General features: G+C 42.9%; 2 protein-coding genes across 2 annotated transcripts in view; one reads left to right on the forward strand and one right to left on the reverse strand.

Moving 5' to 3' along the window:
• Tox4 (TOX high mobility group box family member 4) overlaps positions 1-5,079 on the forward strand; it is a 16,774-nt gene extending 11,695 nt beyond the window's left edge. The window contains exons 6-9 of the mRNA XM_021202937.2: positions 577-657; positions 1,245-1,988; positions 2,298-2,461; positions 2,962-5,079. Of these exons, the coding sequence (XP_021058596.1) occupies positions 577-657; positions 1,245-1,988; positions 2,298-2,461; positions 2,962-3,022 (1,050 nt within the window). The 3' untranslated portion in view covers positions 3,023-5,079. The remainder of the gene's footprint in view (positions 1-576; positions 658-1,244; positions 1,989-2,297; positions 2,462-2,961) is intronic.
• Positions 4,387-15,013, reverse strand: Mettl3 (methyltransferase like 3). Its single transcript, XM_021203191.1, has 11 exons — positions 14,776-15,013; positions 9,653-9,870; positions 9,170-9,574; positions 8,109-8,284; positions 7,341-7,557; positions 6,944-7,131; positions 6,579-6,617; positions 6,306-6,414; positions 6,157-6,222; positions 5,716-5,828; positions 4,387-4,636 (listed from the first exon to the last, which is right to left on the reverse strand). Exons 1-11 carry the CDS (start codon positions 14,873-14,875, stop codon positions 4,525-4,527), a joined length of 1,743 nt encoding a protein of 580 aa, XP_021058850.1. The 5' UTR covers positions 14,876-15,013; the 3' UTR covers positions 4,387-4,524.
• Between the last annotated feature and the right edge of the window lie 5,416 nt (positions 15,014-20,429).

Consider the following 20,429-nt stretch of genomic DNA (forward strand, 5'->3'; position numbering starts at 1 on the left):
AGAAGAGGGCGTCAGATCTCATTACGGGTGGTTGTGAGCCACCGTGTGGTTGCTGGGATTTGAACTCAGGACCTCTGGAAGAGCAGTCGGTGCTCTAACCCGCTGAGCCATCTCTCCAGCCCCAAAGACAAGGTTTCTTGTGTAGTCCTGGCTGTCCTGGAACTGACTTTGTAGACCATCTGGACTCAAATTCATAAAGATCTATTGCCTCTTGTGTTTTAAATAATGTGTTATATTCTAATGATCAAACAAGTCACAGAGATAGCCCAGATTCAGTAAAAGAAAAAATAGGCTTCAGCTTTTGGTGTCAGAAGGGACATGCAAGAGAAAAGAACTCTTGGGGTCATCTTTGACAACTTACACTTTCCTAAGGGAAACGTTTCTGAGTTGGACAGTATTGAGCTAAGTAGATTACTTTGCAAATGGTTTGAGCTAAGTAGATTTACAAATGGTTTTATGCTTTATATGGCAGTAGACATGGAACTGTTCGCCTCTGTGAGTAGTTGAACTGAGTTCTGATGGACAGTACTTACCAGACTTACCAGTGGTTCATTGGAAACACTGTCTTTCCTGTAGGTGTACAAGCGGAAGACTGAGGCTGCCAAGAAAGAGTATCTCAAGGCACTAGCTGCTTATAAAGACAACCAGGAATGCCAGGTAAGGTTACAATAAATAGATGCCTTAAATCAATTTTTTCCCAATTGTTATAGGTAAATAGTACACAAACACACACACACATCACACACACACACACACACACACACACACACACACAAACACACACTGAGCCAGGAAACCAAAATCGTGTAAAGGCTGTGAGAGTTGGTTCAGCAGTTAAAAGCACTGACTTGGGAAGGATATTAATTCTGTACCCAATACTCACATGTTGACTTAGGACTATCTGTAACTCTTAGTTCCTTAAGATCCAGTGACCTCTTATGACCTCCTGAAGTATACATATGGTGCACATATGTGCAGGTAAGTACTACACATACACATAATAAATCTGTATAACCTATTACTGTATAGTGTTAAGTTTTAGAGCTTCCCCACCCAGTATTTCAATCATAAGCTCTGTAAATAAGTCTTTTAGTTTATCCACTACTTCCAGTGTTTACTTAAGAAAGTCCTTATTTTTCTATGACATCTTTTTTTTTTTTTTTTTGCTGTAATGAGTATGAATGTGTGCTACAGTGGAGAGTAAATTACTTGATGCCTATTTTTGTCTTGGTCTTTGTTTTTAGGCTACTGTGGAAACAGTGGAATTAGATCCTGTACCACAGTCACAGACTCCTTCCCCACCTCCTGTGACTACTGCTGACCCAGCATCTCCAGCACCAGCCTCAACGGAGTCTCCTGCTTTGCCCTCTTGCATCATAGTTAATTCCACACTTTCATCTTACGTGGCAAACCAGGCGTCTTCTGGGCCTGGAGGTCAGCCCAATATTACCAAATTGATTATTACCAAACAGATGTTGCCTTCTTCTATCACCATGTCCCAAGGAGGAATGGTTACTGTTATCCCAGCCACAGTGGTTACCTCCCGTGGGCTCCAGCTAGGCCAAACAAGTACAGCTACTATTCAGCCAAGCCAGCAGGCCCAGATTGTCACCCGGTCAGTGTTGCAAGCAGCAGCAACAGCTGCTGCTTCCATGCAACTGCCTCCACCCCGACTACAGCCTCCTCCGTTGCAACAGATGCCTCAGCCCCCTACTCAACAGCAAGTCACCATTCTACAGCAACCCCCTCCACTTCAGGCCATGCAGCAACCTCCACCTCAGAAAGTTAGAATCAACTTACAGCAGCAGCCACCTCCTCTGCAGAGCAAGATTGTGCCTCCACCCACTCTGAAAATACAGACTACTGTGGTCCCTCCAACTGTAGAAAGCAGTCCTGAGCAGCCAGTGAACAGCAGCCCCGAGGCCCACACAGTGGAGGCAACCTCTCCTGAGGCAATCTGTGAAATGATCGCAGATGTAGTTCCTGAGGTAAGCCTTTTTTTGTTCTTTGTTTTTTGAGATAGGGTCTTATGTTGGCCAAGACATATGGTCTCACTATGTAGCCAAAGATATCCTTGAACCTGATTCTCCTGCCTCTGCATGTCAGCTTCACTTTATAAAGTTACTTTAAAATGAAATTCTTAAGAATTCATTCTGCTTCCTAGAGCTGTAAGCTTGATTATAAATGATTACAAGAACTCACCTTTTTCTGAAACTCCTTATATAAGGGTGTGGCGGGCGTTTTGACTAGGTAGTAGTGTCACTCTAATCCATCCTTGCATTGCTCCCTGTTCTAAGGTGGAGTCTCCTTCTCAGATGGATGTTGAATTGGTGAGTGGATCCCCTGTGACACTGTCACCTCAGCCTCGATGTGTGAGGTCTGGTTGTGAGAACCCTCCTGTTATCAGTAAGGACTGGGACAACGAATACTGCAGCAACGAGTGTGTGGTGAAGCACTGCAGGTGAGTTTAACAGTCCTTGTAGCTCAAGAGTTAGTGAACTAAACTGTCAGGAACATGGTACCCTTGAGTATGTACTGAGCATGGCCTTATTAGGAAGAGCCACTTGACATATGTGGGTGGGTGGATGGGTGGGTGGGTAGGTAGATATCTGATTAGAGATGCTCCTAGAAGATGTTCAGTTGCTTAGAGATGAGGATGTAGCTCAACTGACAACTGCTTGCCTAGTATGGATAAGGTCCTGATTTCGGATAGGTAAGGGGAAAGTAGCAGAGTAAATGCTAAGTGTAGAGAGAGTAGTAAGTGAAAACTTTGCCCTTCTACCAAAATATCCAAGGGAATTATCTGTATCGGTGAAAGGGCATATGTGTCCTCTACGAGGTGGGTTGGCACAGTCTACCACATCTGACTTTTAGGCTACTTGATGTTATACCTTGGAGATGTAGGGAAATATTTGGGTATGGTTTTGCTATAATAAGGTTGTATGTATCTTTCTCTTTTAGGGATGTATTCTTGGCCTGGGTGGCCTCTAGAAATCCAAACTCTGTGGTGTTTGTGAAGTAGCCTTCCTCTTCTCCAAGCCTTGAAGATTCATCTGCTGGACATGAGTCCAGAAGCCTGTTTTTTGAACACAAGCTGGGTTTCTGGTAGTGCCTGACCTTTACCCATAGTCCTTCATGCCTCCATCTCCCTTTTCTTTCTTCAGCAGAGGCCAGACTATGTAGCAGAGCCAGCAAATTCACTGTAATTTAGAAGTGCTTTTTACTCTCAACTGTAAGCAAAATTACCAGCTTAATAGCAAGCACAGGGAAGGGTGATGGGAGCAAATCACAGGGGTTATTAGAAGAAACATACCAGTAAAATTGTCAGACAACTTGCCTAAAATGTTACTGGGAGAGTGCTTAGCTTTGTTCTAGGCAGAAACAGCTCTGGGATAAGAGAGGCTTAGGGTTACAGCTCAGTGGTAAAGTGCACTGGGTTTAAATCCCAAATGAAAGAGGAATGAAAATACCAATTTAAAATAAAATGTGTGATAACCCTTTAAAAGGGAATTATTATTAATATACACAGTGCTATTAGGATGAAGGTTTGAAGGCCTGGGGTTATGGCTTAGTACTATAAAGCTCTGAGTTCAGACCCCAGGCTGCAAAATTGGGAGTTCAAGATCCTTGGCCCACTAGTGAGTTTGAGAACAGTAAGATGCATGAGGCAAAGGTTTTACAGAACATGGTGGCCCGTGCCTTTAATCCTAATACTTTGGAAGTAGACATAGGAAGATTTTTGAGTAAGGCCAATCTGAACTTACATCAGACTTTGTCTCAAAAAACAGACTGGGTGTGGAGGCAAGAGGCAGGTTGGATCTCTGAGTTTGAAATTAGCTAGGGTTACCTAGTGAGATCCGATCTTAAGGTTCCCCTCCTTGCCCCTAACAAGAACACACAAATTCTATTTGTCTCAGTCTTAGCACATTGGGCTAGAGGGAAAACGACATCATCCAGAACTATCTTTCTCTACAAGTGTTTCTTTACCTGACTTGTAGGTTACCAGTTTTGCATGTAAGAAGCAGAACTCTATACCCCTAATAAGAGGTTTTACAAAGTAAAGAATCTGTGTTTGATGAAACATCTTTTAAATGTGCATTCATTTACATAATGCATAGGCCAATTTTTTTATATTCTAAGCTCTAATTTTAATTGAAGGTACCTTGTTTTTCTTAGAAATTAGCTACAGACTAATAAACCAGCAAACGTACATAGAATGCGCAAAAGTTTAGAGTACCATATGCATGGTAAAATTCAAATTAACCCTGTTTATAGCATACTAATTGCTAAGCGCTGTGAACCTGTGTAGTCTTTTATAACAACACGCTAGGTAGCTAACATTCTTCTTATAATGAATCACACTAATTAAAGAGTAGCACAAGGACACACTTCAGAAATTCCAATTATAAAACAAACTTTTATTTATTTATATACAGGGTAGGGGACACTGTTGCATAAACAGTCCTCTTCAGGTGTGGCTTGTAGCCCATGGCTCTGGATGCTCAGCGTTGTAAGGAAGTGCTTCTATAAATTCTTAGGTTTAGAGATGATGCCGTCCGGATACCTTTGCTTAAACCGGGCAACCACATCTGGGTCTAGTAGGTGTATCCCATCCAGTTGGTTTCCAAGAGTAATCCTAAAACAAGGGGGAAAGAAGAGACAAACCAAAAATCCTGCAAGGGCTTAATACTGTTAAAATATTCTACTTTCTGGTGATGCCTCCTATCACCAAATGGCCATGCCAGGTTTTGTTCCTTTAAGTCTCAGTCTCAGAGTCTGACTATGTATTTCAGGCTGTCCTGGAACTCTCCGTGTAGACCAGGCTAATCTTGAACTCAGAGATCTACTTGCCTATACCTCCCAAGTGCTGGGGCTAAAGGTGTGCTCCACTATGCCCAATCCATGTCAATTTTTAAACAGATCATAGCAAATAATATGGCAGTGTCAATACAAAAACTGACTGGATTTTAATTTCTTTGGTGGTCCTAAGAGTTGAACCTAGGCACCTTACATATATACTCTTAACACTACCAGCCCCCCTCCTCTTTTTTTTTTTTGTTTGTTTTTCTTTGGTTTTTTGAGACAGGGTCTCTCTGTATAGTACTGGCTATCCTGGAACTCACTTTGTAGACCAGGCTGGCCTTGAACTCAGAAATCCGCCTGCCTCTGCCCCCCGAGTGCTGGGATTAAAGGCGTGCGCCACCTTGCCCGGCTTCCCCTCCTCTTTTGAGACATCTAAATAAATTAGATTCATTATGTAGCATGGCAGACCTTAAGCTTGCAGTCCTCCTGCTTCAGTCTCATGCCCCAAGATCCAGCTGGATCTATCTAAGGATTAGTAATTGATGGTAGTCAGGCCTATTTCATTCAGTCACTGCTAGTGAATAATCCTTGGATAATTAAAATGCTAGCCATTGGAGTCAAACATTAAAGCTGACAGATTAAATAAATACTTAGTAGCCACTAGGGGGCAGATTTAATATATCCCACAGAATAGCTGAAGATCCTTGGGCAATTCTGGCTTTAAGAACAGCCCTTTGGATTCTAATGAATTTGTAGATTCTGGTAAAGCTTAAGCCATTTGTAGACTACCAGAAATTATACAACTCAGTGACTTCTGTCTTTGGCCATAAAGGGTTTTTTTTTTGGGGGGGGGGGGTCGGGGGGGACGGGCAGGAGGTAGGGAGGCAAGAGCCTGTTCTCTAGTAATGTTACCAGTTGGGCTGCACGTTGTGTGGTCGTCCAAATAACTCAATCTTGCGAGTGCCAGGGGACAGTCTCTCAATCATGCCATATATTTCATCTGGTTTATGACTGGTGGAACGAACCTAGGAAATAAAACCTCAAGCTACTTTAAGTTATTCAAGATTGCTTAATAGAGACATGGCTCACAGTTATGAGCACTGGTTGCTCTTCCAGAGGACCTGGGTGCAATTCCCAAGACCTACAGCTCATGACACCCCCAAAAAGACATACATGCAGGCAAAATACTGATACACATGAAATAAAAATAAATTTTTAAAAAGTTACTCAAGACTGCAATTCTAGCCTGGTCTGTGTTATCCAAATGAGAAAAAAAAAAAAAAAAAAAAATGGAGACTGACAGGAATATTGTATTGAAAATTTGAAAGCTTTAGATGCACGGGAGACACATACCTCAGCTACAATCACATCACAATCCAGACCCTGGTTGAAGCCTTGGGGATTTCCTTTGACACCAACCTGCTCATCATAGAGAACACTGTTACTTTAGGAAACCACAGCTTTCGGTCTTTTGAGCAGCTCCTCCTCCTCCTGTTACTCACCAAGCAGTGTTCCTTCCCGTGGTTTAACCAGTGACCCGTCCGGCCTGTCCTAATGATGCGCTGCAGCTGATTAGTCTTCACCCAGATGATTTCATCCACCCGTTCGTAACTGTGGAGCATAGGAGAGAACTTGAGCTTTAACCAGCTTCACAGCTGAGGCACAGTACCAGACACAAAGGCAAAGATTGGCAGGAACATGGAGAGAAGGGACCATGCATCTCTTACAGTTCAAGTTATATTTCTCTCAAAAAAGGCAACATAATTTCTACTTACCCCCAGAGGTTCAGACATTCTCTGCCCAATTCCATGGCCCTAAAAAGATGGAAGGGTTAAACAATTTATCTGCTCATGTTTTCATATTTTTTCCCTCAAAATATCACATGTATTATAAATATCAGAAGCATTCATTGCCATTGGGGCAACTGAGTAAAATGAAAAGATGCAGCAGCATCTCATCTGAAAGACCTCATGTTTCTAAAATCAAGAATCCCAAGTACTCGTGCTATAAACATCAAACCCCACAGAAGGGGCAGGCATCCTAAGTGACAAATTTAATCGAATGCCTGAGAAACCCAGGATTTTACCCAGTTTTCACTCTATGCTGTATTTCCCATACCTACATATCTGGATTATATTACCTGCCTGTGACCCAGAGGAAAAGAAAGCCATCATCCTGTAGTACTGGTATATTGAGCCTGCGCATCTCATCATCTGTTAACGTCCCATACGGTAGCTCCATGTGAATATCCCAAGGTGGGTCAGCCATCACAACTGCAAATTTGCCCAAGATACTGACGTCCAGGTAGCGGATATCACAACAGATCCACTGCATGAGGTAGTATTTGGTCATCTTCCCTTCTTTCACAGATTTCACAGTCCCAAACCCTCTAACTCAAGCATTTCTATCCCATTGTGCTCCCCGCAGTAAGCCAGATTGCTAAATTATTCCCTATTTTTCTACATCTATGGATCCCCACTTAGTTTAAGTATGTGGCTTAGACTAGGCTTTCCCAGGCTGTGTGGACAGGCAGATACCTGAGGCGGGAAGAGTCGGTCTGCACTGGAGTCACCCCCAACACTCTGGGTAAGAGCAAGCTCCTGGCTTGGCATACGCTCCTTGCTGCCAGGACTCTCAGAATCAACACAAGCATCAATCTCATAGTGAACATATTTGCAGGTATCCATGTGGAAACATGTGTTAAGGAAAGAACAGTCACCTAAAGACTCATCAGTGTGCTTATTGATAATTCGTCTGGGAAAATAAGAAAAGGGAATCAGAATCAAGATGGTACTTCAGAAGCAGATCGTACAATTCAAAATTTCTTGTTCTCCCCCAATTTTCTGTATTGTTAAACTTAACTTGAGTTCTTCTCCTGACTAAAGACTTGATCTGGGGGCAGTGGCTTAGGCCTATAATCCCAGCACTGATAACTAGAGCCTGAACATCAGAAAGCCCATCCTCAGCATGCCAGCCGGAGCTCGGAAACCTTGTCTCAAAGACTTTTCTTCTCTTACTGAAGGGACAGATATAGTCCAGGAAGGACCTGGGCTCGTTATTCCAGAGTAAACACTGGCCCTAAGCCCAGGCTCCTTCCTGACTTCTCCTAGGACTACCTTCCCTCCAGACTTTAACGTTCATTGTTACTCAGAGTCCCAAATGCTTGGCTAGAAAGTCTTCCTTTTACTTGCACGTGAGCCTGTATTCCTTCTCATGCAGTAGCCATTCCAAAGGCAGGAAGAATATGCTGCAAAGGAACTGCTGCTCCTGCAGAACCCTCCCCACCTCATTCCCTCCCAAGAGACCTGAAGTGCAGCTTGCGACAAGGCCGGTCAGCGTCACTGGCTTTCATGCACTCTTCCTTGGTCCCATAGTCACAAAATTCTTGCACCTGGGCCCGACCTCGAGAGCGAAACTTTTCAACAATGGACTGTTCCTTGGCTGTTGTGGTATTTAATAGCTCTAGGATCTCCTGACTGACCTGTGACAGAAGTAGCCTTGGTCTTAAGGGTTTGTAGATAAATTAGCCCTTAAACTGCCTCCATAAGTCTAATCACATTAATGTCTGATGAGGAATATATGAATGAACAATGTAGCAGAGTTGTAATGGGCTCAGTCCTCCTCACAAGCATTTAGAATGTAATTCAAATGCAAAGAGCTTGGTTTCTACAACTAAGCAGTAAGCTGATCTTACCTCCCTAAAAGAGTGTAACTTCCCCTCAAAAAAGTTAATTTATATTGATTGGATAACTAAGAAAGGCACAGTACTAGTACTAGTACTAGGTTAGCTCACTCTATTCAATAATTCTGTAAAGAACAACTCTGGTTATCATCATCAAAGACCAAACTAACTTTTTAAAACTAAACTAGAAATTGGGAACAAGTAAGAATTCAATATGGTTCAAATCAGAACCACTGTACTGATAATTTCATCAACTTATATAACTTGGTCCAAATGAGTATTTATCTGAATTTCTGTTTTCTCTGAATCCTCTTTTGAGAATTCTTCCAGATTCTGTAAATGAGGACTTCCTCAAAATGGCATTATTGATATTTTAAGACTAGACAGTTTCATTTGGGGAAGGAGGAGTGGGGAGGGGTCCTACTATACATTGTAGCGTGTTTAGCAAAAGTTTCAGCCCCTACCTTCTAGATCCTCTCTCTACTGTGTACCAACAGCACTCTACTATACTGTGATAACACTGGACACAGAAACCACCAAACGTGGGGTAGAGGTAATGGTAGAAGGAAATCATCCCCACTGAGAAACACTGCTCTACGTCTCAATTCTAAGAAATACCCCTGTGCAAACAGTAACAAGTCAGACCATAACTGAGGAATGTGAGCATGTCCGTATGACCCCTACCTTCTTGCTCTGCTGTTCTTTCGTCGACTGTTGGTTCAGAAGACTTTCTATCTCCAGATCAACATCGGAGGCAGCGTGCTTCCTTGACTTCTTAGCTGGCTCCTTAGCTGGTTCTGATGCTGAAGAGGCCAGGCCAGATGCTAAAGAGCTGGCAAAGGCAGTCACTGTAGTCAAATCCTGTTCTGCACGCCGTTTCTGCCCTGCGATGGTCCCTGCTACCTCTCCAAGACCTTTCTTTTCTGCCACAGCCCCCATCATGGCAGACAGCTTGGAGTGGTCAGCATAAGTCACAAGAGTAGGATGTGCATCATCTTGGAGGAGACCTCGCTTTACCTCAATCAACTCCTGGGCAGCAAATTTCTGGAGAAGGCTTTCTACCCCATCTTGAGTGGCAGGTGCATCTGGCTAAAGAAAGGAGAAGATCCTAAGACACCATGAACAAAAGCAAATGCGTGATAAATTCCAGTTTCATCAGGTGATTACCGTAGAGATGGCAAGACGGATGGAAACAGCATCGGTGGGCAAGGTTAAGGCCAGATCTGAGAGGTGGTGTAGCAACTTCTTCTCTAACTCAGGGTCTGTAGCTAGTTCAGGGACCACAGACGTCGTGCTGGGCTTAGGGCCGCTAGAGGTAGGGAGAGTAGGCACGGGGCTATCACTACGGAAGGTTGGGGACAGTGCTGCTTCTGGGTTCCTTAAATCTACAAGTAAGAAAATAAAGTGGAAAGGGTCAGTACGGTGAGTGTTCACGTTCCTCGGGGTTCAACTGTCCAGCATTCCTAGCGCACAAACCTTTCACTTCAAGCAGGTGCCCTGACCAGCATTAGCACTAGATCACCTCACCTTTCATTCACACAGCAGCATTTGCTGTTTTGCCAAAATAATCCTGGATTTTACAGAGAACTACTCACCGTTTCAGTGTTGGGGTAGCAAGCTTTTCCTGATTCCCTGCCCTCACTGCTTCAAAGGAAGTAACATAGCATGGTACATTTATAGGTAGGTCTCTGCCACCTTTTCCTCCTCTCAAATGATACAATAAATCCATACTTTAACTTAAAATTTACAAAAAAAAAAAAAAAAAAAAAAAAATGAGTATTTTCAATAATCAAAACTGGGATCTCAGTACTTGGGAGGCAGAAGCAGGCGGATTTCTGAGTTCAAGGCCAGCCTGGTCTACAGAGTGAGTTCCAGGACAGCGAGGGCTACACAGAGAAACCCTGTCTCAAAAAAACAAAAAAAAAGAACTGAAAGTAATAATTGCTACATAGCATACTTACAACAGTGTAAGAGAAATACTCGCATTTAGCAGGACTGGTGGATACTAGACTATTAGACCCTTGGAATTCAGAGATCCTACAAGTCTAATAAATGTGAACTAAAACAGGCATATACTAGGAGCAAATCCTGAACTTTCTTATTAAAGGTTTAAATTTGTTTGAAGTACCAAAAATTACTTTCGATGAGCAAATATGCACAATGATAAAAGCCACTGTAACAAGGAAACACAAAAGCCAGGTGTGGTGCACGCCTTTAATCCCAGCATTCAGGAGGCAGAGGCAGGTGGATTTCTGAGTTCGAAGCCAGCCTTGTCTACAAAGTGAATTCCAGGACAGCCAGGGCTATACAGAGAAACCCTGTCTCGAAAAACAAACAAACAAACAAAAAAACAAAACAAGGAAACACAAGCTCTTTTCAAATAGGAATTCAGATTCTATCAACAAACATAAGTGTTAAAACGTTTTCTTGACTGAAAGTGTGCTGGGGGGGGAGGGTAATATATAAGCTGTGGAAGCCAGGCCTGTAAGCCTAGCTTCTTGGGAGGCTAAGGCAGAAAGGATTACAGAAGCTTTGTGCTATAGAGTAATTCTTGCCTAAGTCTAGACAGTTTAGCAAATCTTTCTCAAAATAATAATAAATGTAAAAAGGCAGCCGGGCATAGAAGCACACTGCCTTTAGTCCCAGGCAAGCAGGCAGCTCTGAGTTTGAGGCCAGCTTGGTGTATATAGTAAGTTCCAGGACAGCCAGAGTTACATGGTGAGACAGTTTCTATAAACAATAAATAGCAAAAACCAATTAGATATATAAATAAATAAAAAATAATTAAGGGCTAGCATATGGCTCAGTAGTAGGTTGCTTTATAGAAACCAATTAGAGGGGCTGGAGAGATGGCTCAGCGGTTAAGAGCACTGACTGCTCTTCCAGAGGTCCTGAGTTCAATTCCCAGCAATCACATGGTGGCTCACAACCATTTGTAATGAGATCTGATGCCTTCTTCTGGAGTGTCTGAAGACAGCTACAGTGTACTTACATATAATAAATAAACAAATCCTTATAAAAAACAATTAGATATATAAATAAGTAAAAATCATAAGGGCTACCATGTACCTAAATGGTAGACTGCTTGCTCAGTATGTAAAAGCCCGAGATACAATACCAGTAAATCCCCTCCCCTTAAAAAAAAAAAAAAAAAAAAAAAAAAATTAGGATTTTTTTGATAGGGACTATAAAGTATAGGTAATTTTTTTTGTTTTTGTTTTGTTTTGTTTGTTTGTTTTTCATAGCTCTGGCTGTCCTGGAACTCACTATGTAGTCCAGAAATCTGCCTCGCTTTGCCTCAAAAGTGCTGGAATTGAAGGCATACACCACCACAACTATCCTAATACTGGTAAATTGTAAGTCAAATTATATCACTACTTTGTCATGGAGATGCCTGATTTTTCACAGGGTCTTACTATTTAGTCCAGGCTGGTATGGAACCTACTATGTAACCCAGCACATCCACAACATCTGCTGCCTTAGCCTCCCAAGTACTGAGATTACAGGTATGAATTATCATACCTGGCCTTGTTTGTCTGAGATAGGATCTACTTAGCCCACACTAACCTAAAAGATTCTAACCTCCTAATGGGGTTATAGGCATGTAGTGCCATGCCTAGCTTATTAGGTAGATGGGTTTTGTTTTTGTTTTGTTTGTTTGTTTGTTTGTTTTTGAGAGAGGGTTTCTCTGTATAGCCCTGGCAGTCCTGGAACTCACTCTGTAGACCAGGCTGGCCTCGAACTCAGAAATCTGTCTACCTCTGCCTTCCAAGTCCTGGGATTAAAGGCGTGCGCCACCACTGCCCGGCTTAGGTAGATTTTGAAATATTTTTAAGTCATATATATTAACCATTTCCCCATTTATACACAATTATGTGCCCAAGGCTAAAAAGATGGCTCAATGGTTAAAGTGCTTGCTGTTCTTACAGAGGACCTGGGGTTTGATCCCCAGAACATATATGATGGCTCACAACTATTTATAAATCCAGTTCCATGGGATCCAAAGACTTCTTCTGGCTTTGAAGGGTCCTGGGCACACATGTGGGGCACATAATTACATGAAGGCAAAACACTTATATAAAAAACAAACAAACAAAAATGTGTGCCAAGTACTGTGTAATACAATCCTATTCCTACAACTGTTTATTTTGTTAATCAAGACTCCAGACCTCTCCAGGCAATTTTATTTTTTTTGGTTTTTCGAGACAGGGTTTCTCTGTATAGCCCTGGAACTTACTTTGTAAACCAGGCTGGCCTCAAACTCAGAAATCCTCCTGCCTCTGCCTCCCGAATGCTGGTATTAAAGGTGTGTGCCACCACACCCAGCCAGGCAATTCTTCTTTATTGCTGTTGTTTTGTTTTTCAAGACAGGGTTTCTCTGTATAGCCCCAGCCATCCTGGAACTCTTTCTGTAGACCAGGCTAGCCTTGAACTCTGCCTCCTAAGTGCAAACTAAGATTTGTGTGTGTGCACCACCATCTGGCATGGCAATTCTTATTATACATTGATTTTGTAGGGTTTTTTGTCTAGGCCAATTTAATGAGCTGGGATTAAAGGCGTACGCATTTCAAACTTCTAATTAAAGCCCCCAGAAACATCCTTTTTAATGTAATCTAGCCAGAATTCTGTGTGGAAACATATACTATTTTTCAAGCTACAAATACAGTTAAAACTGGTATTTTATATAAATATGCAATGATACCTAATACCATATATGTTTAAACAAACTTTTTGCTATTAGGTTTATTTCAAACAAAACAAAGAATCTATCAACTCAAACCAAGGAATCTAACTGCTGTGCCTGTTATATTTTTATGATTAAAGTGTTACTGCTTTTCATTCCTGGGGTGTTTGAGACAGGGTCTTAACTATGTAGCTCTGGCTATCTTAGAACTCACTATGTACACCATGCTGGCTTCGAACTCTCAAGTCTTGGTTTCTAATTATTCCCTTTTCCTATGTTTTGCACTTTGTGTTCCATAATGCCCTATTATCTTTTTAAAATTAGGTAATCTGATAAATCTTGCTAATGCAGTTAAAAAAAAATCAAGGCCAAATTTAACTGGCAACCCCAGTAGGATGGCCCCACTGAGTTTACCCCATTTCTTAGTCATTGTAGTGACTGTGGACCCATTCATTTAGCATCTTACATATATAATACTGTAGCTGTGACTTTTTTCTTTCTTTCTTTCTTTCTTTTGGCTTTGTTGTTTTGTTTTGAGGCAGTTCTAGGTAGTTCTGGCTGTCCTGGAACTCACTATGTATACCAGGCTGGTCTCAAACCTACAGATATCCCTCTTGTTTATGCCTCCAAAGTGCTGGGATTAAAGGCACGAGCCACCCTGCTGGGTTTTCTCCCTGCTTTTTCTTCCAATTTTCTTTGATTCTCACCTAGATTTTTAAGCTCCTTTAAGGTAAGAGCAGTGTCTTCCTTTTGCCGAAACCCATGAGTAGTGTAGATATGCAATAAATGTTTACAAATTACGGTGAGAAACTTCCCAGAGCATCCAGATCCAGAAATTGAGCACATGAACTGAATTTCACCGAGGTCTGCTGTTGGGAGTTGTGAATACTGCAAAGCACTGACACGTTAGCCACACATGTAGTATGGATTCGGTATTCTCGCAGAGCTTTGCCACTGGTTTACCTTAAATAATTGAGCTTGTGCTGGAGAAGGATATTAGGGTAGTACTCTCTTAAGTGCTTTCAATTTTTCTAACTTGGTCATACAAGGGGGGGGGGGATGTTTAAAGACCAAAACCAAGTGTTTTCAGATTCTTGCTACGTTTGTAAACACTTGCACTACTCATTCAGCACGGTCCCAGTGAGGACCTTGTTGTGGCTGCTAAACCGGGCACTGGGGATATACAGAAGCAACCCTTGCTCCCCGCCCACATGGGAAAGAAAAGACAGTGACAAAGCAAACGTTACAACTAAGGTAAAACAGGCACAGCAGCAACAAAAAGGGTTTTGCTGGCTCTCGGAATAGGGTACTGAGAGACCTCACGGGCGCAACGATCTCTTAGACAGGACTGGAATGGGACACGAGGAGAGGAGTGGGGCCCCATGTTGGTGTGGTGTTACGCTTGAAAAACCGACGCCCGGGAGGAGGCACTGCAAGCTTTCCCGCAGGTGGGCATGCGTTTCAACTTCTCGGGAAAGAAGGGCTAACCAACAATCGAGGAGTCCAATAAAGGGTTGCTCCGGAAAGGGCGCAGAGCCCGGGGCTGTCTTCCTCTCCTGGAGTCGCTCGCCCCGCCCAGGCCCGCCCCGACCACCCCGCACCTCACCCAAGTGCCCAGAGTCCTGCTTCCGTCGCCGCTGCAGTCTCTCGCGAAGCGAGTCCAGCTGTTTCTTATGGGCCTGGATAGAGCTCCACGTGTCCGACATCCTAGTTCCTAGCGCGGACTCGGCTCGAATCAGGCGCGGCGGACTAGCACCTCCCTAGCTAGAACGAATATACATCTAATTCTCACGCGGACGCCCGAAGGCCAGCCGGATAAAGAGCCAAGATGAAAAGCCACTTCCGGTTGGCGAACCAGCCGGACGTAATCCTCATGGCAGTTCTCTCTCGCGCTTCCGGGAGCGCTGAGGCAGTGTTTGCCATGTTGGTAGCTGGCAGACCGGCCATGTTGATTCTTTAAGTCGTTAGTGACCACACGTTTAAAATAGCAGGACTAGAACAAGTGTGAGTGTTTGACGGGTGGGTGTATGCGTGGAGAGATGAATGGACGGGATGGAGTGAACAGACTGTTAGTCTGGTTGATTGTATTCTGGTCCTTGCACATGCGATCAAGCACTGTATCATAGATTTCTGCCCTTCAGGCCCCAGATTTTCTAAGTTAAATATTATCTTTTTTCTTTCTTTCTTTTTATACAAAGTGTGTAAAAGGAGAGTGCAGTTTCACTGTGTGGTTCTGCAACTCACAATCATCCTGCCTCAATATCTGAGTTCTGGGAATTCAGGCATATTCTAAGACAAAAATCTTAGAGAACCATGTTATTCAGCGTGAGGGAGCACGCTTTAAAAAATGTACAGGAGCTGGAGAGATGGCTTGGCAGTTAAGAGCACTGACCACGAGCTGGACGTGGTGGTGCACCCCTTTAATCCCAGCTCTTCCAGAGGTCCTGAGTTCAATTCGCAGCAACCACATGGTGACTCATATCCATCTGTAATGGGATCTGATGCCCTTCTCTGGTGTGTCTGAAGACAGCTACAGTGTACTTATATACATATAACAAATTTGTTCTTTTTTTAAAAAAAAAAGAAAATGTGCAAGAAATGGGGAGGTAGCTCAGTAAAGTATTTGCTGTGAAAGCATGAGATTCTGAGATTCCCAGAACCCACATAAATTTAAGGCAAAGCTGTGTGTGGTGGCAAACATTGTTTTAGCGAATTTAGAAAAAGATTTATTTTTGTGTTTGAATGTTTGTACATACACACACACACACACACACACACACACACCTGGTTCCCCTAGAGACCAGAAGACGGAGTCATCCTCGTGAACTAGAGTTACAGGCATTTGTGATGTGCAATGGGGGTGCTAGGGTTTGAACCTGAGTTCAATTCCGTAATAATAAATAGTGCTCTTTACCACTGAGCCTTATCTCCAGCCCATGACTAGGCAGTTGTTATCTCAGTGTTGGAAAGGCAGAGACCAGGAGATCACCTGGGCTGGCTAGCAAACCTATCCAGAAACAACTAAAGTAAAAATATTTCTATTATTGCATTGAGTGATCGATCTTATGTACAGTAGTTTGATTATAAAAACTAATAAAATATTCCATAAATAATGAAAAGTTAAGGGGCTGGAGAGATGGCTCAGTGATTAAGAGCACTGTCTTGCTCTTCCAGAGGTCCTGAGTTCAATTCCCAGCAACCACATGATGGCTCACAGCCATCTGTAATGGGATGCAATGCCCTCTTCTGGTGTGACTGAAGACAGCTACAGTGTGTACTCAAATAAATAAAGTAAATAAATAAACGGGTGTGGTGGGAGATAGCTAAGTGGTGGATATGTACATAGTATGCACAGTGTCAGAGATCTCCAGGACAGCAAAGCAAAATCAGAGGGTTCACCTGATTGTGAGCAGATGACATTGCACTCACTTCAGCTTTGCCTCCTGTGCTGTGGGGGTTGGGTCCACAGTTGGACCAATGTCTCTCATTATTCATGATCTTATGTGGGATGTATATACTTTCTGTTATTCCTGATAAATGAGTCAATTCAAGCCAGACTAGATCATATTAAAGGCAGGTTTACTGGGAATCTGCTCTTGACTGAGTTCACTGTCCCCAAGGATTGGGGCCAGGGGAGTGGCCATGGATGGGGGAAGGAGAAAAAGATAATGTATTCTTGAACAGGGGGAGAAGAGAGAAGAGGAGGAGAGATGGGGAGGGGGAGAGGAGAGGAGAGCAGGGGCGAGGGAGAGAGAGAGAAAAAGAGAGAGAAGAGAGAAGAGAGAGAGAGAGAGAGAGAGAGAGAGAGAGAGAGAGAGAGAGAGAAACCTCTAGGGCAGGAAGGGCATGTGGGCAGGGTATGCCAGGTAGGACTGAGGAATGCTGGGAGAATCTGGAGGCCAGGTCTCCTTTGATATGTAAAATATGCACCCCAGTCCCTTATTCTGGGACCCTGAACCAAACACTTCCTATTAATTTTATTCCCCCACTTTGAGAGTGAACTGGCTTCTGCCTAGATTTAGTAAACAGAATGTGGCAAGAGTGGTATTCCCTGAGTTCCAGGACCAAGATTTGCAGCCCATATTTGCTCTCTTGGATCCCGGGTCTTCACATGTGTTCAGCTGCTATAATGGACAGAACACTTAAACAGAGGTAAGTATTTAAAGGATTAAAAATGACAAAGAAGCCGGGTGGTGGTGGTGCACGCCTTTGATCCCAGCACTTGGGAGGCAGAGGCAGGCGGATTTCTGAGTTCAAGGCCAGCCTGATCTACAGAATGAGTTCCAGGACAGCCAGGGATACACAGAGAAACCCTGTCTCCAAAAAACCAAAAACCAAACAAACAAACACAAAAAGACAAAGAAAAGAAGGAAGGAAGAAAAAGGGAAAGAAAGAAGAAAGAAAGAAGGATGGATGAATTTGGGTGACATAGGTAGAATTCTCTGAAAGCAAATGCTGAGACCTGGAGAAAAAAAGATGCAGCTAAGGCTCTGACAGAGCAGTGGATGATCTGGGAACTGACTACTTATTAGAGTCCTGAGTGTTTGCTTGTTGCTTGTGCTTGTTCTGTTTTTGGCCAGAAAGTAAAAGAGAGTCAGATAGCCAAAGGTCGTCACTTCAGGCTCTTTGAAGACAGCTGTTTTTTTTTTTTTTTTTTTTTTTTTTTTTTTTTTTTTAATAAAGAATTTCTTTTCCTTTATTCTTCTCTCATACAGTACATCCTGACCACAGCCTCCCTTCCCTTCCCTGCTCCCAGCACCACCACCACCACCTCAATCCCAGAGCCACTGCTCCATTTCCCTACAGAAAGTAGCAGGCGTCCCAGTGATGCCAACCAAACATGGCATAACAAGACTAGGCATAAGCCTTCATAAAGAACTTTTAATTTAAGAAATAACAAAACCTTGCGGGCTTGAGATGGCTTAGTGTCTTGAGAGTATGAGCTGCTTCATTAGAGACTTGAAAAGACAGCTGTTCTTACAGGGGCATCTCAAAAGCAGTCCATCTGTATGCCGAAGGGAATTTAACGGATCTTACAGAGGTTTGTAAAATGTATCAGATTGCTGAGTGGATTGAATCAGTTACTGTGTTTAATAACAGCCCCAGTTCTTTGGTGGACTTGTTAGTTATCTCTAGGATCCCACAGGACATTTTTCTTCTCTGTCACAGTATTTAACACCATATAAGAGAACCTTTACATAATCCTTCCTCCTAGAATGGGTCATGGAAGTATAGTCATGTCTTATTTACCTTCTTACCTAGGGACTACAAAGTAAGCACTCAGAAATTAAATGAATAAAAAATGCATTCTCTTGCTTCCCCATCCACACATTTATCCCTCCAGCTTGGACTTGACTCCCTGCTTATTTTCTGTAAATGTTTCGCAAGCTGCATTTACACATACCTCTTCTCGCAGGTTAACATTAACTCGCCATCCAGAAAGATGATCTAAGGGGGCAGTGAGAGTGAGGACGGGGTCCAAGCAAGAAGGAAGAACTCAAAAGGCACTCAGAAAGATGAGTTAGCAGTGAAGAGGAAGAAACACAAAAGCAAGAAAAGTAGAACAGGAAAAGAACAAAATGGAGATAGAAAAGGGCCCTGAAAGAGTGTGGGGAGACAGGCTTAGTGTCAAAGCAGCTTCACTGACAGCTGTCACCATGAGAGCTGACACCTAACTAGCAGGCCAGCCTGGTGTAATGCGGTAAATGGCATTATCTATGTGCAGTGGGGATGAAGGAGATTAAAGGGAAGGAAGTCGCTTCCCTTCCTCCATAGGCTGAATGAAATATAAATTTGGAATATATATATATATATATAAAATGAAGAAGCTTTGCCAGGAATTAAAAACAAAAGCTAGGGCTGGAAGGATGGCTCAGCGGTTAAGAGCACTGACTGCTCTTCCAGAGGTCCTGAGTTCAAATCCCAGCAACCACATGGTGGCTTACAACCATCTGTAATGGGAATCCGATAACTCTTCTGGGGTGTGTCTGAAGACACCGATAGTGTACTCATATACATGAAATAAATAAATCTTTTTTTTTTAAAAAAAGCTGTTTTTCCCTTCATAACTCCCCCAACTTCCCAGGATTCCCATGTGTTAATGAGGGCCTCCTGCACTCCTCTGATAGGAACGTCTAGAACCAAATATTTCTGTTTTCTTAGCAGAGCAAAGAATACCCTCACTCACCTCTGCCTTCCTGGGAGCCTCCTGTCAGAAGTAGCAGAACAGCACCTCATCACCAAAGACTGGAGCCTCAGGATCTAGTTCTTCTTTTAAATAGTGTATGTGGTCCAGGCTAGCTTTCCATTTCTGCTACTCCCACTCCGGAATACCAGGAATGCAATCCTCCATCACCCCACCCAACTGGACCCGGGTGTTTTTTTTTTTTTGTTGTTGTTGTTACTTAATTTCTTTTTGGGTTGTTGTTTTGAAATAGTCTCCTATGTATGTCCAAGTTGGTCATCAACTCCATATATAGCCAAGGATGACTTTAGACACTTGATTCTCCTGCCTGTTTCCTAGGGCTGTAGGTGAGCCACTGTGCCTGAGACATTGTGCTTTTATCTTTTAAAGCCAGTTATGTTCTTTTAGCATGAAGGTTTAGTGATATTATGATCTTATAAAGGGGGAAAATGCTGGGGGGAGGGCGCACACCTTCAATCCCAGAGCTCAGGGGGATCTGAGTTTGAGGCTAGCCTGTGAGTTCCAGGACAGCCAGGGCTTCAAAGAGAAACCCTGTTTTGAAACAAAACAAAAAAAGAAATTGTTTATTAAATGCCACCTCACACACACACACACACACATATGTATATATAATTTTAGAGACACAGTTCTTGGCACTGGAGATGGCTCAGTGGTTAAGAGTAATGACAGCTCTTCCGAAGGACCTGGTTTCAATTCCCAGCACTCACATAATGGCTCGCAACTGTACATAACACCAGGACCTACCTACACAGATATATATTTGAGCAAAACATCAATGCACATATAATTAAAAAAAAAAAAAAAAAAAGACAAGTTTCTCTGCTGACCATTGTGGCTCAAGGCTTTAACCCAGCACTTGGGAGGGAGAGGCAGGTGGATTTCCGTGAGTTTGAGGCCAGTAAGACCTATCTAAAGAGACCCTGTCACTCTCTCTTCACACACATACTCACACACACAGAGGTTCTCATGTATCCCAAGCTGGTCTCTAATTCACTACATAACTAAGCATAACTTAGACTTCTTTCATGCATACTAAGAAAATACTCTACCAAGAG

Source organism: Mus pahari, chromosome 8 (genome assembly GCF_900095145.1).
Source record: "Mus pahari chromosome 8, PAHARI_EIJ_v1.1, whole genome shotgun sequence".
NCBI classification, from domain to species: Eukaryota; Metazoa; Chordata; class Mammalia; order Rodentia; family Muridae; genus Mus; species Mus pahari.

Excerpts from the sequence above, each read along its gene's own strand:
- Mettl3 (XM_021203191.1), bottom strand. The coding sequence starts at position 14,875 with ATGTCGGACACGTGGAGCTCTATCCAGGCCCATAAGAAACAGCTGGAC. Across the intron at positions 7,558-8,108 it reads TGTCGCAAGCTGCACTTCAG|ACGAATTATCAATAAGCACA; the intron begins GTCTCTTGGGAG and ends TTATTTTCCCAG. Across the intron at positions 5,829-6,156 it reads GTGATGTGATTGTAGCTGAG|GTTCGTTCCACCAGTCATAA; the intron begins GTATGTGTCTCC and ends TTTATTTCCTAG.